The sequence below is a fragment of the Scyliorhinus canicula genome, chromosome 23 (assembly GCF_902713615.1).
Source record: "Scyliorhinus canicula chromosome 23, sScyCan1.1, whole genome shotgun sequence".
Lineage (NCBI taxonomy): Eukaryota > Metazoa > Chordata > Chondrichthyes > Carcharhiniformes > Scyliorhinidae > Scyliorhinus > Scyliorhinus canicula.
In genome coordinates this window covers 9,291,079-9,313,821 of record NC_052168.1, presented here as the reverse complement: position 1 = coordinate 9,313,821, position 22,743 = coordinate 9,291,079, and the positions used below count along the sequence as shown (strand labels likewise).

The 22,743-nt window shown below is 48.8% G+C and overlaps 1 protein-coding gene across 2 annotated transcripts in view; it reads left to right on the top strand.

The window, feature by feature from the left end:
- Positions 1–22,743, top strand: part of mybpc2a (myosin binding protein Ca) — an 80,449-nt gene extending 57,706 nt beyond the window's left edge. For both annotated transcript variants that reach the window (XM_038783510.1, XM_038783511.1), the window contains 9 exons: positions 1,267–1,434; positions 3,399–3,487; positions 4,271–4,466; positions 11,224–11,363; positions 13,590–13,749; positions 15,349–15,485; positions 19,830–20,016; positions 20,963–21,005; positions 22,534–22,743. In XM_038783510.1, coding sequence (XP_038639438.1) covers positions 1,267–1,434; positions 3,399–3,487; positions 4,271–4,466; positions 11,224–11,363; positions 13,590–13,749; positions 15,349–15,485; positions 19,830–20,016; positions 20,963–20,973 — 1,088 coding nt within the window. In that variant the 3' untranslated portion in view covers positions 20,974–21,005; positions 22,534–22,743. The remainder of the gene's footprint in view (positions 1–1,266; positions 1,435–3,398; positions 3,488–4,270; positions 4,467–11,223; positions 11,364–13,589; positions 13,750–15,348; positions 15,486–19,829; positions 20,017–20,962; positions 21,006–22,533) is intronic.

The window sequence follows — 22,743 nt, the reverse complement described above, 5'->3', positions numbered from 1 at the left end:
TTCTCTCTCGTTCTCTCTCTAGGGTGAGACTTAATGAGCGCTTAACTGGAGCCGTTAAATGGACAGCCGTTTGCACTGTCTGTGACTCGATCAAAAGGTGGTGGTGAGCTGCTTTCTTGAACAGCTCCCGCGGTGCTGGTAGAGAGGGGAATCTGGGATGTTGACCCAACGACAGTGAAGGAACGGTGAACAGGCTGCGACGTGACTTAGAGCAGAACCCGACTTGTTTCCCAGGCTACGGTGTCTTTGACTGCCATGGGGAGATGGCAAGATTCTCTTGTTGGGGGAATCTCACCTTGTCTTTCCACTGCCTTATCCCCTTGGCAGTTCAGGCAAGATGGTGGCATTGTGTAGGAACGGCACAAGGGAGCAGGATGAGGCCATTCAGCCCCTCGAGCCTGCACTGCAAATCGAGCCTGGCTGATTTATAGCTGAACTCCAAGGCCGGGATTCTCTGAAATCCTGGCCAAATGTGGACGCCGGCCTCAAAACCGGCGAAAGCGACGCCGGCCTCAACGGGCCCCCAGGCCCAGGCATTCACCCCTTCCTAGGGGGCTAGAACGGGGGCCGGAGTGCTGTGCGCTGCTCCGGCGGCGAAAGCCGGTGTGTCATGGTTGGCGCGGGTCCTTACATGCGCGCGACGGCCAGTGCAGGTCCAAGCATGCGCGCCACAGCTGTCTCCGCGCCGGCCCCTGGGAAATATGGCAGAGCCCTGCAGGGGCCCAGCACGGAGGAACATAGACCCCCCCCCACCATAGAATAAGCCCAATCGCGGGCCTGGCCACCGTGGAGGCCCCGCCCCTGGAGTTGGCTTCCCCCTCCCCCCCCCCCAACCAGGGCGGCCCCCCGCAGTGAGAACGCCGAGGTCCCGCTGGATAGGACCATGCGCAAATGACGCTGGCAGAACCCGGCGGGCACTCGGCCCATCGAGCGTGGAGAATTGCTGGGGGGGGGGGGGGGGGGGGAGAGTCACTTTCAACGGCCCCGACCGGCGCTGCAGCAATCGCGTCGGCGCGATTGCCGCTGATTCTCCGGAGAATCGGCAGCCCGGCGTCGGAGCGGCGCGGCGGGATTCGCATGCCCACTCCGGCGATTCTCCGGCCCGGCGCCGTATCGGAGAATCCCGGCCATTCTCTCTGCCTTGATTCCCAAACCCCTCGGTAGTCAAGATCTTAACCGAAGTCCATCAATCTCTGTCTTGATCATGGCTCCTCTCTATTTTGCCCTGACGACCAAAACCTCTATACGTTCCATGCCCCTTTGCAGCCGATGAATGGATCGCAGCTAACAACGAACCTGTGGAGCGCCTAGGATTCACAGTCAAAAACCTTCCCACAGGAGAGAAGATTAACTTCCGTGTGCGGGCAATCAACATAGCGGGAAAGAGTCAACCAGCCATTCTCGCCCAATCAGTCACCATCCGTGAGATTGTCCGTAAGTAGCAATCAAATCAACAGCGTAAATAAAAAATATAGCCAAGGACTTTGAGGTTTCCATTTTGAAGGACCCATGAGCTCAGCTGTAGACTCCAACCTGTACATCAGCCTATGGTGACATTTGGGTCGTGTCAACCAGGCCTCGTAGTCTTTCAGCAACAGTTGGCTTCAGTCATCAAGATCTTCCCAGGTGGGAGGGCCACACTTGGGAACATTAGCCACAGGAGGATCATTTCATTGCAAATTAGACCATCAGCCTCGGTGGGATTTGAGCCTGGATCTCCAGAACATTGCCCTAAGTTTGTGGTTTACCAGCTGACGAGCCTAAAATGCTGAGCCGCAGTCCCACCATTCAGTTAGAAGCAGGGCTGGCCAATCTGCACCTCAAGCCCACTTGCCCACTGTAGCTCCAAACTCCTTACCCAACAAAAGTCTGTCGATCCTTGCCTTGAAAGTTTCATTTATCTCGGCTTCCATGGCCTGTGGGGTTCAAAAGTGCACAAGATACAGGAGCAGAATTAGGCCATTTGGCCCATGGCGTCTGCTCCGCCATTTCATAGAATTGAAGAATTTACAGTGCGGAAGGAGGCCATTCGGCCCGTAGAGTCTGCACCAGCCCTTGGAAAGAGAATCTTACACAAGTCCACACCTCCACCCTATCCTCGTAACCCCACTTAACCTGTTTTGGACACTAAGGGACAATTTAACATGGCCAATCCACCAAACCCGCACATCTTTGGACTGTGGGAGGAAACTGGAGTACCCGGAGGAAACCCACGCAGACACGGGGAGAGCGTGCAGACTCCGCACAGACAGTGACCCAGTGGGGAATCGAACCCGGGACCCTGGCGCTGTGAAGCCACAGTGCTATCCACTTGTGCTACCTTGCTACCCATTATCCTGAGACTATGAACTCTTGTTTTAGAATGCCCCACAAGAGGAAGCATCCGCTCCACGTCTACTTTATCCATACTTTTTAATCATCTTGTATACCTCAATTTATTTATTTCTTTACCCAAGAGTGCCAGAAGAGTGGGAACTTCCCATCACACAGCAAGAATTGAGAGTAGGACAGGTCCCTTTAAATGGGAGCGCATCAGAGAGGAAGGAATAGAATGTTATGCTGATGAAGCATGAACGCTAGTATAGACCAGATGGGTCGAATGGTCTGTTTCTCTGCTGCAGTTTCTGTGACAAGTAATGTAAGCCAAAATTTTTATTTTTCACAGGTTTTGGGTGTCGCTGGCTAAGCCAGCATTTATTGCCCAACCCTAATTGCCCTTGAGAAAGTGGCAAATTGACAGCAATGTCATAGAAAACCGTACTGCAGAGAATCTCTGGTTGTGTTGTCCCTCAACCTTAGTCACGTTTGCTTCTTGAGACCTCTGACGCAATTACCTGTGGTGATATACATCACTGTAAATACACAAGGGGTTAATGTAAATACACTACAACTAAGTAACCACTAGAGGGAGCACCAGAGATGTCATGGCATACAGACAGATAGCCAATGGGTCATTACAACAGGACACAACCAATGGGTAATCAGGACACTCAGAGGTGGCATTACCACGAGGGGGGCACTTCACAAACCATATAAAAGGACAGGACACACATGCTCTGCCTCGTTCCACAGACAGACATCTCGAGAGTACATCAGGGTTGATCAACAGCATCACACCCAGCACGTGGCTTAGAGCAGGCTGGTAAAGATAGACTGAGTTACTACAGTTAGATCAGCAGAGAGTCAAACTCATTTAAGAACTGTGTTAATACTTCAATGAACACGTTGAACTCATTTCATAGTCTGGAGCTTCCTTTGTCAAAGCCTACATCAAGGAAGCAGCTTATGCTACACGAAGCAGCATAACACATTACCTGCTGGATGTTTCGTCAAGGCTGAGGTGCCGTATACTTGCCGGGTACTCTCTAATCCTTCATATGCCTTTATTTTCCATGTAGAACACCCAAAGATCTGGCTACCACGCCAACTGAGACACACCTTCATTAGAAAAGTTGGCCAACAAATCAATCTTGTGATCCCTTTCCAGGTGAGTAACCTTTGTGCGTGTGTGTGTGTGTATCCTGGGTACGTACCTACAAACTTTTAATTGATAAGATCCTTGGAGGGGAACATTCATTCGTCTATTTACTCAGCAAGCAGAGTCTATTTAAACACCACACCACAGCAAACAGTCTACAGAATCTACTTGAAGAGAACACTTATTAAACTGTCTACACCGTCTATTTAAACAATGCAAATAGTCTCCAAACAATGGATTACAGCAAACAGTCCCTATGAATGAGTGGGCACAGAGCTGATGACCAGAACTGCAGCAGTGTCTTCTGATTTAAAAGGAAAACATGGTGATTACTCTAGCAAAGCGCAGTGATGGGTGGATAGTTACATAATACAAATTCTGTGTGTAGAATCAATCCCAGTCACTTACAGCAGAGGGGTCTCCAGGAGTGATAGAGGGGGAAATTACTCTGGCTAGGAATAGCCAACATATTGAATCAGAGCAGAATGTGGAGCAACTGAAATGCCCTCCATAAGGTGAGGAGGAGTCTGCTGAGATTCACTGCCGGGGCTCATATGAAAAGTGGTTACTTGGGTGCAATGTGGAAAGCATCCAGAGAAACGCATCTCAGTCTACAGAGTCTATTTAACAAACGGTGTGTCATTGTCTTCAGGAGCGAAGGAGAGAGAATTGAATGGGTGAGGTCGGAGAAATATTTCAGAATTAAGGGGATCACCTTGAGTCGGTTCGCAGGCACACTTCCCTTTCTCAACCCACTTTGACGCTGGACTGACCGTTTGAATTCCTCAACAGGGAAAGCCACGGCCTTTGGTCTCGTGGTTGAAAGATGGGAAGTCCTTGGACGAGAAGAAAATCAGCACTCGCAACAGTGAGGTGGACACCATTCTCTTCATCCGGAGTGCCGAGCGCGATCACTCTGGGAAGTACGAGCTCAGTGTTCAGATTGAGAACTTGATCGACAAGGCAACAATCAAGATTCAGGTTGTTGGTAAGCCCCGTAGTCCGGGTGATGTCTTGGGAGAGGGGGGGAAAAAAAACAGAGAAAAAAATTCCAGGAACACAAGGGGAAAGGTATTCCAGAAGGCTTGTCTCCAACCTACTTGGGCAATCAATGCAAAAGGCCGAGTGTTTTCCTAAGGACATTGACATTTTATATGCTACATTCTCTGCCCCAGGCAGGGACCCATGCAGCTCCCTAATGAAGGCTGCAGGGAGTAGGCTGTGCACTATGACAAACAGTCTACAGAGTCTCTTTGAACTGCAGACTACAACAAAGTCTACTTAAACTGCACACAACAGCAAACAGTCTACAGAGAATATTTAAACATCGAGCTACAGTAAACAGTCTACAGAGTCTGTTTAAACTGAGCACTGCAGCAAACAGTCTACAGAGTCTATTTAAATATCATGCTGCAGCAAACAGTCTACAGAGTCTATTTAAACTGCGCACTACAGCAAACAGTTTACAGAACCTATTTAAACAGCGCACAACAGCAATTTACAGAGTTGTAATATCTCCGCCAAGGCCAGGCTTCATATAAACTCTAATTTATTTGGATTAGGAAAATAGGATCATGCAATCAGATCATGGCTGATCATTTCCTGGTATCAAATCCATCTCCCTGTTCCCCATATCCATTTAACCCATTTTTTAAAATTAGAAATATACCTATCTCCTTGAAACCATTTAATGACTCAGATTCCACTGCACTATGGGGCAGTGAGTTCCACAATGTGACTCCCGCTCCACAGCAGTGTGTGATTGATTCTTTTTTTAAAAATAAATTTAGATTACCCAATTATTTTTTCCAATTAAGGGGGCAATTTAGCGTGGCCAATCCACCTACTCTACACATTTTTGGGTTGTGGGGGCGAAACCCACGCAGACACGGGGAGAATGTGCAAACTCCACACGGACAGTGACCCAGAGCCGGGATCGAACCTGGGACCTCAGCGCCGTGAGGCGGTTGTGCTAACCACTAGGCCACCGTGCTGCCCGTGTGATTGATTCTTAACACACCCTGTAATGGACAAGCAAGGGCGTGCAATTTTAGCAGGTAATTGGGAAGGCAAATTTAATGTTGCCTTTTATTTCAAAGGGAATGGAGTATCAATATAAGGAAACCTTGCTAGAATTATACAAGGCACTAGTTCGACCACACCTAGAATACTGTGAACCATTTTGGTTCCCTTATCTAAGGAAAGATATACCAGCATTATACTGGTATAATGAGAAGGTTCACTAGGTTGATCCCGGGTATGGAGGGATTTTCTTATGAGGAGAGGTTGAGTAGGTTGGGCCTGTGCTCATTGGAGTTTAGAAGAATGAGAGGCGACCTTATTGAGACATATCGGATTCTCGGGGGATGGTTTGACAGGGTCGATGCTGAGAGGTTGCTTCCCCTTGTGGGAGAGTCTAGGACCAGAGGGCATCATCTCAGAGTAAAGGATCGCCCATTTAAGACGGAGATGAGGAGGAATTTCTTCCCTGAGGGGAGTGAATCTGTGGCATCTTTACCGCGGAGAGCTGTAGAAGCTGGGCCATTGAGTATGTTCAAGGCTGCGATAGAATTTTAATCAGCAAGTGTTTGTAAGGATAAGATGGGAAAATGGAGTTGAGTATTATATCAGATCAGTCGTGATCTCATTGAATGGGGTAGCACACGCGAAGGGCCGAATGGTCTACTTCTGCGCCCCTATGTCTTATGGTCTTATAGTAATTGGGGAATGGGCAATAAATACTGACCCCCCACCCATCAGCTCAAATCGAAGTCTAAAGTCAATAGATTAAGGATCTTGAGTTTACCTGGTGGCTGAGGTTCTTTAGGGATGTGGCGAAATGCAAGGAACAGATGAATAATGGTCAGAAAAGATCTTGGGCGGGATTCCCCGACCCCCCGCCCGCCCTGCCGGCGGGTAGCGGAGAATCCCGGCTGATATCTCTAAATATAATTATCTCTAACTAAACAACTATCTCTAACTCTACACTAATCTATCTCACGCCTAAACACCTTCTCCCAGAATTCCAGGAGTCACATGATATTCAATGACTGCTCCTTATCTCCATTTGGTGGTGAGAAGTATTAACAGCAAATTGTTAACCTTTTGTATTCCTTACAATATACATATTGTTTCAGTGAGCAAAGGCTTGGTCAATAGAGGTAGGTTTTGAAGGATAGAGAGGTGGAATTGATTTATGGAGGGGAATTTCTGAGCTTCCAGTGCTGGTGGAGCGACGGACATCCGGGATGGGCTAGAGGTCAGAGTCAGAGGAGTGCAGCGATTTCAGAGGGTTGCGGGCCTGAAGGGCTACAGAGATGGGGCGGCCGAGGTGGGATTGGAAGACCAGGATGAGAAGGGCGTCAGAATGTGATCAGTGTGGAGTTATGGCCATGATCTTACTGAATAGCGGAGAATGGCCCACTCCTGCTCCAAATTCACATCTTGGTCTGTGGAATTGGAGTGTTGCGGAGATGGGAGAAAATGTAGGGAGAAGGTAACAGAGAGAGACCAGCAAGATTTGGGGGCGGGGGGGGGGGGGGGGGGGGGGGGAACGGGGGAGGAGGGGGTTGCACAGGGGAGGAGGGAGGGGGGAGAGAGAATGCAGTGAAGCTATATTCCTAAAACCTTGTGGAGCTTTCACCCCATCCTGGAGGTAAGTCTCCACCCAGGAAACCTTCCCGCCGCCGTGGAGGAACCAGGGGCAAATAAACGGAATTGCGTCAACATTCAACCCAGCAATGGTTTTTAAAAAATAAAACGGCAATGCAGATAATTCAGGAAGGTGCAAACATTGACCATGGCTGCCCAATGTGGTGTGAGCACTTTGAAAGGCCTCAGTGAAGATGCAGTATTCTGGAACTTTCTACAATGAATGAAACCTGTTGCAGCATAATCACGGTCATGAGGACAAGGCCCTGATATGTGAGGAGAGTTGGCTCAAGTGGGAAGGACACAAATAATTCCTTAGCTAGGAGAGTGAAGTCAGGGACTTGTGGCCAGAAGGGATCAGTTTACATGCCTGATGCCGAGTTAATTGAGCTTCCGGCTGTAGGATGAGCAAAGATAACTAGGCCTAATCTTGAGGGATCAGATGAGCAGAGTTCTGAGCAAATAGAACATGAGCTATTTCAGCCTCTGGTATCACATTCGCTGTTTATGGTTGTAATAACCCACCCCTCGCACAACACTCTCTGGTATAACCTACACCTCGCAATGTAACATTTCCTAACACCTATTAGAACTTTCAAAACTTCGGACCTCTCAATGTGACCTTTCCTAATATACCTACAGCCCCACAGTAGCAGTCCTGCCCCTCGGTGAATAACTTGCATTTAGATAGCGCCTCTAACTTTGTTGAAGCATCGCATCTCATCTCAAGGGACGTCACAATGGGGAAATGGAGCATAAATTGGCACCCGGCCAGAGAAAGAGACAATAGGTCAAGCAACGAAAAGTTTGAATAGTCTTTATTAGTGCCACAGGTAATCTTACATTAACACTGCAATGAAAGGGCAGCACGGTGGCACAGTGGTTAGCATTGCTGCCTATAGCGCTGAGGACCCGGGTTCAAATCCCGGCCGTGGGTCACTGTCCGTGTGGAGTTTGCACATTCTCCCCGTGTCTGCGTGGGTTTTACACCCACAACCCAAAGATGTGCAACTTAGGTGGATTGGTCATGCTAAATTGCCCCTTAATTGGAAAAAAATAATTGGGCACTCTAAATTTAAAAAACAAACAACACTGCAATGAAGTTACTGTGAAAATCCCCCAGTCGCCACACTCCGGCGCCTCTTCGGGTACACATAGGGAGAATTCAGAATGTCCAAAAACTGCACATCTATCGGGATTTGTGGGAGGAAACTGGAGCACCCGGAAGAAACCCACGCAGACACGGGGAGAAGGTGCAGACTCCGCACAGACAGTGACCCAAGCCGGGATGGAACCCGGGACCCTGGCGCTGTGAAGCAACTGTGCTACCCACTGCGCTACCGTGCCGCCCGATTTGACAAAGAGATGGGTTTTGAGGAGAGTCTTGGGGGAGAGGGATGTGGGGAGGTTTATGTTGGGGACTACTAAGCTCCAGGCCTGGCCATGGGGTGTAGGAAATCTGGAATGGGCAAGATAATGTCTGAACGTTTCTCCAATCCAGACGATGGCAAATTTAAAACTCTTTTTAAAAAAAAAATCAAGATTCTAAGAACATAAACAGCTTGCTCGATACCCATCTGCTCCACACGCCCCATCTCTGTAGCATTACCCGCCTTTAGAAAGTGCCCCCCCCCGATTACAGTGCAGTTGATGGCGAGCTTCCTTTCTGTCAGTATCACATAATCGGTCTGTCAGTAATGCCGCTCTACCCCTGTGCAACAGGCCCGTTCACAAAACTCCAAAAGGATGCCACAAAGGAAGAAATGCCCTCTAAGGGAATTTTGGAGCAATTCGAAAGCTTAAAAGATCTGACAGAAGACTTGGCCCAGTCTCTGATTACCCCCTATGAACTGTGACCTATGGGACGTGCAAGTGCTCAGAAAAGTCAGTGGGTGATTTATTTGCGCAGCAGCTTGAGCTGTGAAAGATTCAATTTCTGCTTGGCCGACAAGTCATGTCTAGTGTCCTTGGCATTCGCCTTATTCCGTGCTGGCATTAACTGCTGGGAAACGAGAGGAGGACGGTCAAATGTTACCTGTTGGCAACAGGCCCCAGTTACTCCATCTTGACTTTAAAACTCTCCAGTGGTGTGTTCTTTTCCGCCCAGTCTTAAAGAGGTCCAATCTTCCTTGGCGGCTTCCCCGTCAATGTTAATTTCCCCTTCATGTCTCAACCAAGCGATTGAATCTCTTGAATCCTGGGCAAGCATCAATTGGAGTGTGGAGAACGAGCCACTTCCCACCTGACCCTATCAACATATCCTTCAATTCATTACTCCCTCATACGCTCATCTAGCGCCCCCTTTGTTATATCAAGGGGGCTGGTTTAGCACACTGGGCTAAATAGCCGGCTTGTCAAGCAGAACAAGGCCAGCAGCGCGGGTTCAATTCCTGTACCAGCCTCCCCGAACAGGCGCTGGATTGTGGCTTTTTTACAGTCACTTAATTGAAGCCTACTTGTGACAATAAGCGATTATTATTATCTCTGCTATTCACCACCACACATTTTTTGAGTTAAAAAATTTTTTTTTGATGGGATGTGGGCATCTTTGGCCAGGTCACCATTTGTTGCCAATCCTAATTGCCCTTTGATTGAGTGGTTTGCCCGGCCATTTCAGAGGACCAGTTAAGAGTCAACCACATCGCTGTGGGTCTGGAGTCATGTGTCGGCCAGATCGGGTAAGGACGGCAGATTTCCTTCCCTCAAGGGCGTGAGTGAACCAGACGGGTTTTTACAGAAATCAAAGATAGTTTCACAGTCACCTTTACTGAGACTAGCTTTCAATTCCAGCTTTTATGAATTGAATTTAAGTTCCACCAGCTGCCATGGTGGGATTTGAACCCATATCCCCTGGAGCATTAGCCTGGGCCCCTGGGTTACTAGTCCAGTGACATTGCCATTATGACACCATCTCCCCAAACTGTGTGAACACGTTTCTCACAAATGAATCAATGGGGTTATTAATGACTTTCCTCTCTTTATCATGTCTTGACTCACACACACACACGTGGTTAGCGCTGCTGCCTCACAGCGCCAGCGACCCGGGTTCGATTCCGCCCTCGGGTGACTGTGTGGAGATTGCACGTCCTCCCCGTGCCTGCGTTTGTTTCCTCCGGGTTTCCTCCCACAATCCAAAGATGTGCAGGGTAGGTGGATTGGCCGTGCTACTTTGCCCCTTAGTGTCCAAAAGTACATCCACCCGACTGATTCAAAGAGAAGCTGGTGAGTGAGGGAGGGAGAGAATCCAAATAAAAACGAAGGATTGGACATGAGGGAGCGGAGAAATCGCAGCACGGAAGTGATGGGGACGGTCAATAAGTGCAAATGTCAAGTTGTTTCACGATTGTCTTGTGGGAGGAAGAATCTGTGTTTATACAGTTATTTCAAGGCTTGAGACACGACACAGCCAATAGCGTTTTGGAAGTGTTGGTCTCATGTAATGTTGGGAAATTCAGCAGACGGTGTATGTTCAGCAACCTCCCAAGGCCTGTTATGAACAAAGAGCAGGAGTGGGCCATTCGGCCCTTCGAGCCTGCTCTGCCATTCAATACGAACATGGCCTACCTGATAGTAACCTCCAACCTGCATCCCACCCCTGACAACCTTGCTAACCAAGCATCTATCCATCTCGGCCTTAAAAATATTCAAGTCTCTGCTTCCACTGTCTTTTCAGGAAGGGAATTCCAGAGGCTCAAGACTCTGAGTGAAATATATTCTCCCCATCTGTCCGAAATGGCCTTACTTTTAAACTAGTTCTAGATTCTCCCACAAGAGGGAAACATCCACTCCACGTCCACCCTGTCGAGACCCCTCAGGATGTTCAGTGTTTAATATGATGACATTAGTGACCAGATGATCTCCCTTGGGTGATGTTTTAGGGATGAATGTTGGCCAGGCCATTTAGAGTACTCCATATGGTTCTGTATAGATCCCAGAGCACGATATATAACGACCAGTCAAGAGGCCTCTATTTAACATCTCGTCCCCACGATATCACCTCGACAGTGCAGCATTCCCTCAGTTCACTTTATTCTCTTGATAGGCGACTGCAGTTTTTTTCGTCATAATGTTTCCTTGCTCTGAATCTATTCCAGATAAGCCCGGACCTCCAGAGAGCGTGAAGATTGTAGATGTCTGGGGATTCAACGCTAGCCTAGAGTGGGAACCGCCAAAGGACAACGGGAACACGGAAATTATTGGCTACACCATTCAGAAAGCCGATAAGAAAACCATGGTGAGAGTAAAATTGGCAGGACGATATATTGACACACGCTTTGCTATATACACCAAGCAGCATTGAAACCCAACGCCCTTACACTGAGTCACTGAAGGTAGTAGTGCACACGCCTCTTCTCTGGGTTCCTCAACGTCAAGGCGAACAGGAGCCGATTTAAATATACTTTTTCTGCCCCCGCAATCTCCATAGAATCCCAACAGTGCAGAAGGAGGACATTCGGCCCATCGAGTCTGCACGGACCCAGGGCAGCACGGTGGCGCAGTGGTTAGCACTGCTGCCTCACGCCACCGAGGTCCTGGGTTCGATCTCGGCTCTGGGTCAACGTCCGTGTGGAGTTTGTACATTCTCCCCATGTTTGCGTAGGTTTCGCCCCCACAACCCAAAGATGTGTAGGGTAGGTGGATTGGCCACACTAAAATTGCCCCTTAATTGGAAAAAATGAATTCGGTACTCTAAATTTAAAAAAAAGGAGTCTGCACCGGCCCTCTGAAAGAGTACCCTAACTAGGTCCACTCCTCTGCCCATCCCAGTAACCCCATAACCCCACCTGACCTATAAGTCTTTAGACACAATGGAGCAATTTAGCCAATCCGCCCAACCTGCACATCTTTGGACTGTGGGAGAAACCGGAGCACCCGGAGGAAACGCACAAGCAGCAAGTGACAGCAGATTCCTTCCCCCCCCACCTTCTCAACAGCAACAACTTGTATTTGTGGAAACGTAGATTCATAGAATTTCACAGTACAGAGGGAGGCCATTCGGCCCATCGGGTCTGCACCGGCACCCGAAAGAGCTACCTAGCTAGTCCCATTCCCCAGCTCTATCTCCGCAGCCCTTTAAAATCGAATCTTTATGTAGCTCCTTTAATAAAACGAGCCGAAGTGGGATGTTAGTTGCATGATCAAGGTTGTACGAAGGTGAAGGGCATTGATTGATTACATGCCTTGAGCACATATAAAGAAAGACTTCCCCTTTCAGGGGCTGCTTCTTCTATTTGTCCATTTGTTTGTTTTATTGGTATGCTCAACAGAAATATTTCTGGTAGATAGGAGGCAAGAATGTGCAATGCTGCATCCTGTAAATGAACCAAAATAGGATTTGCATTGGGTTTCATATTTCATACTTCGCCACCTGGCTTGGGATCCATTTGACGTAAAGGCACCTCATGGGAGTGTTCTAAAACAATATTTGACGATGAACCTCAGCTGAGCTGAGGGGGGAAACGGTAAAAGCTAGGAGCTCTTACAGGAGGGAGGAGAGGTACAGAGAAGGGTTTAGGGTGAGAATATTAGAGCTAGGGACCCAGGCAGCTTAAAAAGACGACCGGCATTGGTGGAGTAAATCAAGTCATTGATGCTCAAAATCCCGAACTAGATTGGGGGGGGGGGGGGGGGGGGGTTGGCTGGAGGGGTAGAGATATGGAGGTGCCAGACCATGGAAGGATTCTGAAATAAGGATGAGAGTTGAGCTGCTTGCTAATCCCTTTTAAGCAACACAAGAGTGATAGGTGAATGGGACGTGGTGAATGGGACACGGCGCAAATAAGGACATGGACAGCAGAGATTTAGATGACCCTCAAGTTTACAGGGGTAAGGTTGTAGGGGGTCAGCCAAGAGTGCATTGGAATAGTTGAGTCTAGAGGTAAGAAAAGCAGCAGGAGAGTGGAGACAAAGGCACAGTTGGGCAGTATGGTGACACAGTGGTTGGCGTTGCTGCCTCACAATGCCAGGAATCCGGGTTTGATTCCGGCCTTGGATAACTGTGTGGAGTTGGCACATTCTCCCCGTGTATGCGTGGGGTTCCGCCTGGATGCTCCGGTTTCCTCGCACATTCCAAAGATGTGCAGGTTTAGGTGGATTGGCCATGCTAAGGTGCCCCATAGTGTCCAACGGTTAGGTGGGGTTACGGGGATAGGGTGGGGCCTGGGGTGGGGTGCTTTTTTGGAGGGTCGGTGCGGAACGACTGAATTGCCTCCTTCTGCACTGCAGGGATTCTAATATGCCGGAGGTGGAAATAGGCAGTTTTACCGATGGTAAATCCAGGGTTCAGATTCAGACTGGGAGCGGGAAGGAGTCCGTTGTGAAGAAACAGTGTGCGTAGTGGGAACTGAAGACAGGCGGCTTTGGTCAATATTTAGATGGAGGAAATTTCTCAGATAGGTTTTGACCTCTGGTTTGGCTCCGATCGAGAAAATAGTGACAAACTTTCACCCATTGCTTTCAGGAATGGTTCACCGTGTACGAGCATAACCGCAAACCTCACTGCACCATCTCTGATCTCATCATGGGCAATGAGTATTACTTCCGCATCTTCAGTGAGAATATCTGTGGCCTAAGTGAGAAGCCAAGAACATCGAAGAACACAGCCTACATCCAGAAAGACAGTAAGTGACAGGATTGCTTCCTCTCTCATCAGGATATCATAGGAGCACCCAAGTCTCTCCATGTTTGGATGCGCTGTCTAGGGTAGGAATATCTCCCCCAATTTGAAGGTTGTGCCACTCTGCTTTTTCCATCCCACTGTTATAGGCCAGGGTTTAGAGAACCCCAAAGTGTATCATGGAGTTCACCTCACCCACAATGTTTAATAGATTGTGGTATGGGGAGCACACGGCCCACTCTACAGGTGTGGTACAGCAGAAATGGAAAAGTATTTTTAAAAACAAAACAATGTTTATTCTATGAACTCAAGTTAACCTTTTTAAAACATACAGTGAACATCTTAGCAACCATTAATTCAAATACAACTTCCAAAGACTACAACACTAAGTAATCCTTATTAACTTCCCAAACAACATCCAGAAGTTTTGTTTTCAGTGTTGGAGCTGAAGCCAGACAGAGCAGGTGTACTGCTGTTCTCTCTGCCATGAAAAGACTATCTCTTGATCATTTGGTGAATTCAGAATTATAAATATTCTCAGTAGTGAATGTAAACCTGATGTGCTTCTGTTAAAAGGTGTTTCTAGTCACAACTGAGAATATTTATAATTCTGAATTCACCAAATGATCAAGAGATAGTCTTTTCATGGCAGAGAGAACAGCAGTACACCCGCTCTGTCTGGCTTCAGCTCCAACACTGAAAACAAAACTAAAACACACCCTGCAGCAAACAGCCTAAAACGAAAGTAAAATGCTGACAAGACAGCCCAGCTCCACCCACTCTCTGACATCACTGCAGTAGTAAACACCCATTTCTTAAAGGTACTCTCACTACAGCTACTTATACACACACCCATTTATAAACACCCATTTCTTAAAGGTACTCTCACATGACACCACGTTGTCAACAACTAACCCGACACACAATTTACTGTAGAAAGTGTCAGCTCAGCCGTTGAAGGTAGGTTGCGGGTTTAAGCTCCACCCTCCCACTCTGGGGAGGTGCGGGTAGCCTAGTGGTAATGTCCCTGGACTAGTAATCAAGGCTCTGGGGCCGCGGGTTGCAAATCCCACCATAGGGGGTAGCACGGTGGCACAAGTGGATAGCACTGTGGCTTAACAACGCCCTGGTCCCAGGTTCGATTCCCCGCTGGGTCACTGTCTGTGCGGAGTCTGCACGTTCTCCCCGTGTCTGCGTGGGTTTCCTCCCGGGTGCTCCGGTTTCCTCCCACAGTCCAAAGATGTGCAGGTTAGGTGGATTGGCCCTGATCAATTGCCCTTAGCGTGCAAAAGAAAGGTTAGGAGGGGTTATTGGGTTCCGGGGATAGGGTGGAAGTGAGGGCTTAAGTGGGTCGGTGAAGACTCGATGGGCCGAATGGCCTCCTTCTGCATTGTATGTTCTATGTTCATAGCGGCCGGTAAATTCATTTCACGAAAAACAAGTCTTCCGTGGCAATGAGCATGGTTCCGGAAACAGAGCGAGTACCGACCAGCATCAGGGGTCCTCCGGTTCTGAGGTGAGATAGGCAAGTGGAGGGACGCAGTAGACAGCATTGGAAAAATAGATGAGCCAAATCTTAATCCCTCTCTTTCTCCCTCCGCAGGCAAGACCTACATAGCATCACCGTTCAAGGAGCACGACTTTAACCACGCACCGAAGTTCACGCAGCCTCTCCTGGATCGTTCTGTCATAGCAGGTTACACAGCAAAGCTGAGTTGTTCTGTACGGGGAAGTCCTAAAGTAAGTATGTTAGTCTGGATTCTCTGATTCTGAGGCTATGTGGGAACGCTGGCCTTTTACGACCGAAGATTCAGTGCGAAACGGCCACCAATCCTCCCTTTGGCTGGGGGGCCAGCAGGAAGGCAGCGTAGAGCACCCGGCTCTAGCTGCCGATTGGGCTCAGAGAATTGGCGAATCCGTAGCCGTGCATGCGCACGCTGGCGGCCTGCAGCCACTGCGCCGAGCTACATGGCGCCGGCCGCGCGCGGACCCGACCTCCAAAATAGTGCCCCCCCCACTTTGGCCGGCTCGGGAGCCCCGGACCACCCCCTCAGCAGTGCCCCCAGCCCCTGACAAAGTCCCCCCTGCCTGCGGATGGGGCCTCCCCCGCCTGTGGCCACCACGCCGAGTTCCCGACAGGTCAGACCATGGGAGACCCACGCCGTCGGGAACTCGGCCGGTCGGGGGCGGAGCGTCGGGATGGGTGTGCCTCAGGCAACAAGTACGCCGCTTTGGAGGGGGCTATTTTTTAATGTTCAATCTAATAAAAATCCATGGCTACCAATGCCCTCTTTGCAAGAGGGACAAGATTTTTACTAGATCAACGGTTCAACTATAATGTCCCAAAGGAAACATACTCAGGCTAGTCACTGTCATTGTTTGGAGTTTAATGGACCAAGCCCATTCTCAGCATTTCCAAGTGTATAAGGTTAAAACGGAACCCAAACCCTTCCTCTCACTCTTAATATGTAGAGTTCAATTGGCGGGGAACGTGGCCCCATTTACCTCCACCGTCCGCAATTCCATACCATTATTTAATTTCTGGTGATATTTGGAATGTCTCAACGTTTACCCACCCACCTAACAACAGCAGCACTGCAAAGGGGTCGGATTGTGGTCCAACCCAATTGGAGTTAAAAGTCTAACGTTGACCGTGAAACCATTGTCGTTAAAAACCCATCTGGTTCACTGATGCACCTGTGGGGAAGGAAATCTGCCGTCCTTACCCGGTCTGGCCGATCCGTGACTCCCGACCCGCAGCAATGTGATTGTCTCTTTAAAATGCCCTACGAATTGGCCCAACTCAGTCCAAGGGCAATCAGGGATGGGCAATAAATGTCGGCCTATCCAACGATGTGGAGATGCCGGCGTTGGACTGGGGTGAGCACAGTAAGAAGTCTTACAACACCAGGTTAAAGTCCAACAGGTTTGTTTCAAACACGAGCTTTCGGAGCACGGCTCCTTCACCTTCACCTGAAGAAGGAGCCGTGCTCCGAAAGCTCGTGTTTGAAACAAACCTGTTGGACTTTAACCTGGTGTTGTAAGACTTCTTACCGGGCCTATCCAACGGCAGCGGTGCCCACATCCTGTGAAACTTGTATGTTCCGGCGTACATGACCTTGGTTCGTGGGATCTCTCCATGTAAATCCACACTGGACTCCCTCCAAGGTCAGTGTGTCCTGCCGAAGCTATGATGCTCAGAGCTGCTCACAACACTCCAGCTGTGGTCTGCCCAGTGCTCTGTGTGACTGTGCCCACACCTTTTCTCAAATTCAATTACGGGATGTGAGCGTTGTTGGCTAGGCAGGCATTTATCGCCCATCCCTAACTGCCCCTGGAGAAGGCGGTGGTGAGCTGCCTTCTTGAGCCGCTGCAGCCCATGTGGTGTAGGTACACCCACAGTGCTGTTAGGGAGGGAGTTTCAGGATTTTGGCCCAGCGACAGCTAAGGAACGGCCAAATTGTTTCTAAGGCAGGATGGTGAGAGGCTCGGGGACGAATCTCCGGGTGGTGGTGTTCCCAGGTATCTGCTGCCCTTGTCTTTTGAGATGATAACGGTCATCGCTGAAACTAGACTCATCTACATTTTGATCAAAAGGTTACAGATAAAGGGTCAATTATAATTTGTTCTTGGGATGTAGGAAGTGTTTAAAAGGCCATATTTATTTCTATGTCGAGCAGTTGCATACAACCTCAGTTGTCAGTTCAGTCAACTTTAAAAAAAAATTAATTTTAATTTAGAGTACCCAATTATTTTTTTTCCAATTAAGGGACAATTTAGCGTGGCCAATCCACCTAGCCTGTACATTTTTGGGTTGTGGGGGTGAGATCCCACGCAGACACGGGGAGAATGCCCCCGAACAGGCGCCGGCATGTGGCGACTAGGGGCTTTTCACAGAAACTTCATTTGAAGCCTACTTGTGACAACAAACGATTTTCATTTCCTGCTCAAACTCCACACAGACAGTGACCCGGGGCCGGGATTGAACCCGGATCCTCAGCTCCATGGGCAGCAGTGCTAACCACTGTGCCACCCTGCCGCCCAGTTCAGTCAACTTCTTTTTTTTAAAGACAATTTTATTGTGGTATTTTTGGCATTGTAAACAGTAACAATATACATTAGTGTGCAGATACCAATTACAAAAAACATTGTGCAAATAACAGTACCACTCTCGCAGATAGACCCGCCTATTCTTCACCCCTACTCTACACCATTCTACACCCCCCCCCCCCCCCCCCCCCGCTGATGATTAGTTCCCCGCGAAGAAGTCGATGAATGGTTGCCACCTCCGGCGAACCCCGATAGTGATCCTCGTACGGCGAACTTGATTTTTTTCCAAGCCGAGAAAGCTTGCCATGTCCAACAGCCATACTTCGGTCCTTGGGGGCTTTGAGTCCCTCCAGGCCAACAGTATTCGTCGCCGGGCTATCAGGGAAGCAAAGGCCACAACGTCGGCCTCTATCCCCTCCTGTACTCCCGGGTCTTCCGACACTCCAAAAATGGCCACCTCTGGACTCATCGCCACCCTTGTTTTCAGTACCCGGGATATGACGTCCACAAATCCCTGCCAGTATCCCCTGAGTTTTGGACACGCCCAGAACATGTGGACATGGTTCGCTGGTCCTCCCCCACATCTAGCACACTTGTCCTCCAGCCCAAAGAATTTGCTCATCCGGGCCACCGTCATGTGGGCCCGGTGAACCACCTTGAACTGAATCAGGCCAAGCTTGGCACATGTTGCGGTTGCATTTACCTTCCTCAGAGCGTCTGCCCATACAGTCAACTTCTAAGCATAAAATGTCAACCATGCCATGCAGGATATATCGGAACACCTCCCTTCCGCAAGGGACATTCATAAACAAGTTGTGTTTTCCTCCTTTGACAAAAGCCCGGTATCTTTTTATTTTCTGGTGTTATACATTCCAAGATTTTTTGGGATAATTTTCAACTCCATGAACGGGAGGGAACCCGGTGGACCACAGGGAGGGACATTGGGCAAGCTCGATAAGACATAGACAATCTGCTCCGCCTGCAGTGGAGTTCACAAGCGATACAGTTGCAAATTACCCCAACGGTTTTGCCAAGGGAGGGATTTGAACTCACAAACTCGTTACTGCCCAGAACCATAACCACTCTGCTTCTGCCATTATTCTGATACGCGGTTACATATCGGACATGCAACAATAGTGACCCTTAGTTTGTGTCCCTTTCCATGTCCAATTTTACCCTCAATATTCTCATTTATCTCATATACATACACGTATATGATTTAGCAGAAGGAGAAGACCATTCAGCCCCTCGAGCCAGCACTGCCATTCAATACTATTCAATACTATTATGGTTGATCTGATTGTAACCTCAGCCCCAGGGATTGTCTGTTTGTAAAACACTGAGAAGATCAGGGGTTGCCAAAGGCATTCTAATACGGAATCATAGCCTGGTTGCAGCACAGAAGGAGGCCAATTGAACCATGGTGTCTGCACTAGCCCTCTGAAGGAGCAATCCATCTAGTGTCACTTCCATGCCTCAGCCAAGTCGCCCTTCTTTCTTTTTCTTTATTAAGGGGCAATTTAGCGTGGCCAATCCACCTACCCTGCTCATCTTTGGGTTGTGGGGGTGAGACTCACGCAGACATGGGGAGAATGTGCAAACTCCACATGGGGCCGGGATCAAATCCGGGTCCTCGGCGCCGTGAGGCAGCAGTGCTAATCACTTTCGTAGCCCTTCTTCCTTTATAGATAATAATCTAATTCCCTCTTGAAAGCCTACATCGAACCCGCCTCCACCGCCCTCTCTCAGGCAGCGCATTCCAGATCCTAACCGCTCGTTGTGTGAACAGGTTCCTCCTCGTGTCCCCCATTGCTCCTTTCGCCGATACCTTCAGCCTGTTCTCATTCTCAATCCCTCCACCAATGGGAACGGTTTCTCCCTGTCGACTCTGTCCAGACCCCTCCACGATTTCGAAACCGACAAACGCAAGACCTCTCTTTCCTGCCTCGCGACTCGTGCTATTGTAACTTGCTTCTCTTTTTTTTTTGAGATCTTCGCGCGAATGATCTCGGTTTCTTTTTCCTCAAAACACAGCCAAAGATTGTCTGGATGAAGAACAAAATGGCGATCATAGACGATCCTAAATTCCTGATGCGCCACAACCAAGGTGTCCTGACGCTGCAGATCCGCAAACCGAGCACGTTTGACGGCGGCAAATACACCTGCAAGGCCATCAACGATCTTGGTGAAGATGAGGTGGAATGTAAGCTGGAAGTGAGAGGTGCGGTCACACTTACCTTCTTGTCTTGTGTGGTGTCTCGGTTATGTTCCGGTTCTGATGGTGGCGCAGTGTTTGAATCCAGTGTCCAGGCTCAATGGAAATAGGATCGTGTCTGTGGAAGAATGGGAGGTGGGGAGTTTGGAGGATTGGCGGGGGGGGGGGGGGGGGGGGGGGGGTCAGGTTCTCTGATCAGTAAATGGGATTCTAGATTTTAACACAAGACCCTCCAAAGTGAGGGGTAATGATGAGCCTATATAAATACATAAGAGCTATGAGAAGGAGTGGGCCATCTGGCCCTTCGAGCCTGCTCCGCCATTCAATGAGATCATGGCTGATGATTTGTGGACTCAACTCCACTTTCCCACCTGAACACCATAACCCTTTATTCCTTTATTCTTCAAAACACTATCTATCTTTACCTTGAAACCATTTAATGAAGGGGCCTCAACTGCTTCTCTGGGCAAGGAATTCCATAGATTCACAACCCTTTGGGTGAAGAATTCCTCCTAAGCTGTCCTAAATCTACTTCCCCTTATTTTGAGGCTATGCCAATCTAGTTCTGCTTTCACCCGCCAGTGGAAACAACCTGCCCGCATCTATCCTATCTATTCCCTTCATAATTTTATATGTTTCTATAAGATTCCCCCGCGACCTTCTAAATTCCAATGAGTACAGTCCCAGTCTACTCAACTCTGAAAGCCTTTGATGAACATGGTGTCCAACCTTGCTCTTTTCTTCATCAATGTCACATGGCCTGGCCAGCGATTAATGCCCACTCCTAATTGCCCCTTGGTGCTGGTGAGTCACCTTCTTGACCATCAAGTGGCTTGCCAGACCAATTCAGAGTGTAATATTTTAAATTTAATTTCATAACGACTGACACAGCATGGTTAGGATTGCAGAGATGATAAAACAAACCAATTTTTCGTTTCTCTTTCTGTTACAGTTCCTCAATAAAGCGCTCCCTGTGTAATGCAGCAACAGCAACGGTAAGAGGCCGAATTGATATTGAGACTGATTTTTATGAGGCTACGAGCCGACACTATAATACTTTTTTTCAAAAGATTGATGAAGACTAAGACTGTCACGCCAAGTTTTCTAAGTTCTCCAGTTTGAGCAGATCGATTCTGGTCACCTTCACCTGCAATTATAAAAAAACTCTCACCTCCCATTTATGTCTCCATCCTGTCCTCCCTTGGCGCTTGCTCGCTACAGATTTCTGTGATCTGATTTCAGAGCTGCAAGCAGCGTAAACGCCGTGTCCCTTGTGCTCCGCCCCACCGATGGTCTCCCAGCGCCAAGTGACGTTTGTCGTTGAGTGCGTCACTGGGAACAGCAAATAGAGCAAAGAATCTGGCTGCTCAGAATGAACCACTGAAAACTCTCGCATCTTTCTCCAGACCTTTGCCAAGCTACGTCCCTGGTGCTTGTTTGAAAGTTCTGGCGATGAAGCAATTCTGCCAAATGGCCTTTGACAGTCTGCTCAGGGAGTCATCCAACAGGATCCACCATCTAGGACATTACGTGCTGACCACTGGCTTGTGGGTGAAGGTGTTTTTCCGCACAGACTTTTCCCACGAGAGATAGGTGGTGCGCACTGTCCGACTGCTCGGAGCATTCAGCTGCAACAACGCCAGACCCATCCTTTGCAACACCGGGGTCCGGTAGAACCTCAGAACGATGATTGCATACTCAGTGTCCATGCACAGCTTGGCGCAGTCACACACAAAGGTGGCCACCAGGATGTATTCCCACTCACCCTTCCTCCATACCTGGAGGTTTGTACATCGTGTCCATTTTTGACCTCCAGATAAAACGGAATATGGCTCAGATAATGGCCACGGAAGGGGGGGGGGGGGGGGGGGGGGGGTGAGGAATGTGCCACAGTGGGCGGAACGGTAGCACAGTGGTTAGCACTGTTATTTCACAGCACCAGGGACCCAGGCTCGATTCCCGGATCGGGTCGCTGTCTGTGCGGAGTCTGCACGTTCTCCCCGTGTCTGCGTGGGTTTCCTCCGGGTGCTCCGGTTTCCTCCCACAAGTCCCGAAAGATGTGCTTGTTAGGTGAATTGGACATTCTGAATTCTCCCTCCGTGTACCCGAACAGGCGCCGGAGTGTGGCGACTAGGAGATTTTCACAGTAGCTTCATTGCAGTGTTAATGTAAGCCTGCTTGTGACAATAATAAAGACCTGGTTCTTAACCGCAATGGAGTGGGAGTGTTGCTCCCACGTCTCCATTCTTTCTTTTACTGTGGATAGGCGCACCTTCCCGTTTTTAGTGTGCACCCCGGCCCCTCCGAACCTTCAGGTGCCCTGTTATACAAATTCTGGTTATGACTTGATCCAAACCTTGACGAGAGATGTCACTTTTGTCAATCCTGGCATACTCATTATGATGAGATTAATGTGCTTCGGATGACGGGAGTTTTTAAAAAAAAAAACATACTTTTATGCAATAGATAACTTTTACAAGTGATGGTACTTCTGAATCTGACCTTTCACCCTGTGACCCACAGGCAGCTTCAATTCACCTTCCCAGATTGCATGGCAACCGTTTTCTTCAGGCAGCAAAGGATGATGGGAATGATGCCAACCATTACCCCCCCCCTCCAAAAAATGGATAATGGCTACTTTTGACTGTATTAATATTTGAAAGCATTACTCTGTTATTCAGTCTTCTGTCACCCATATATATTTTTAGTGAAATAAAGAGGTTAGACAACTTC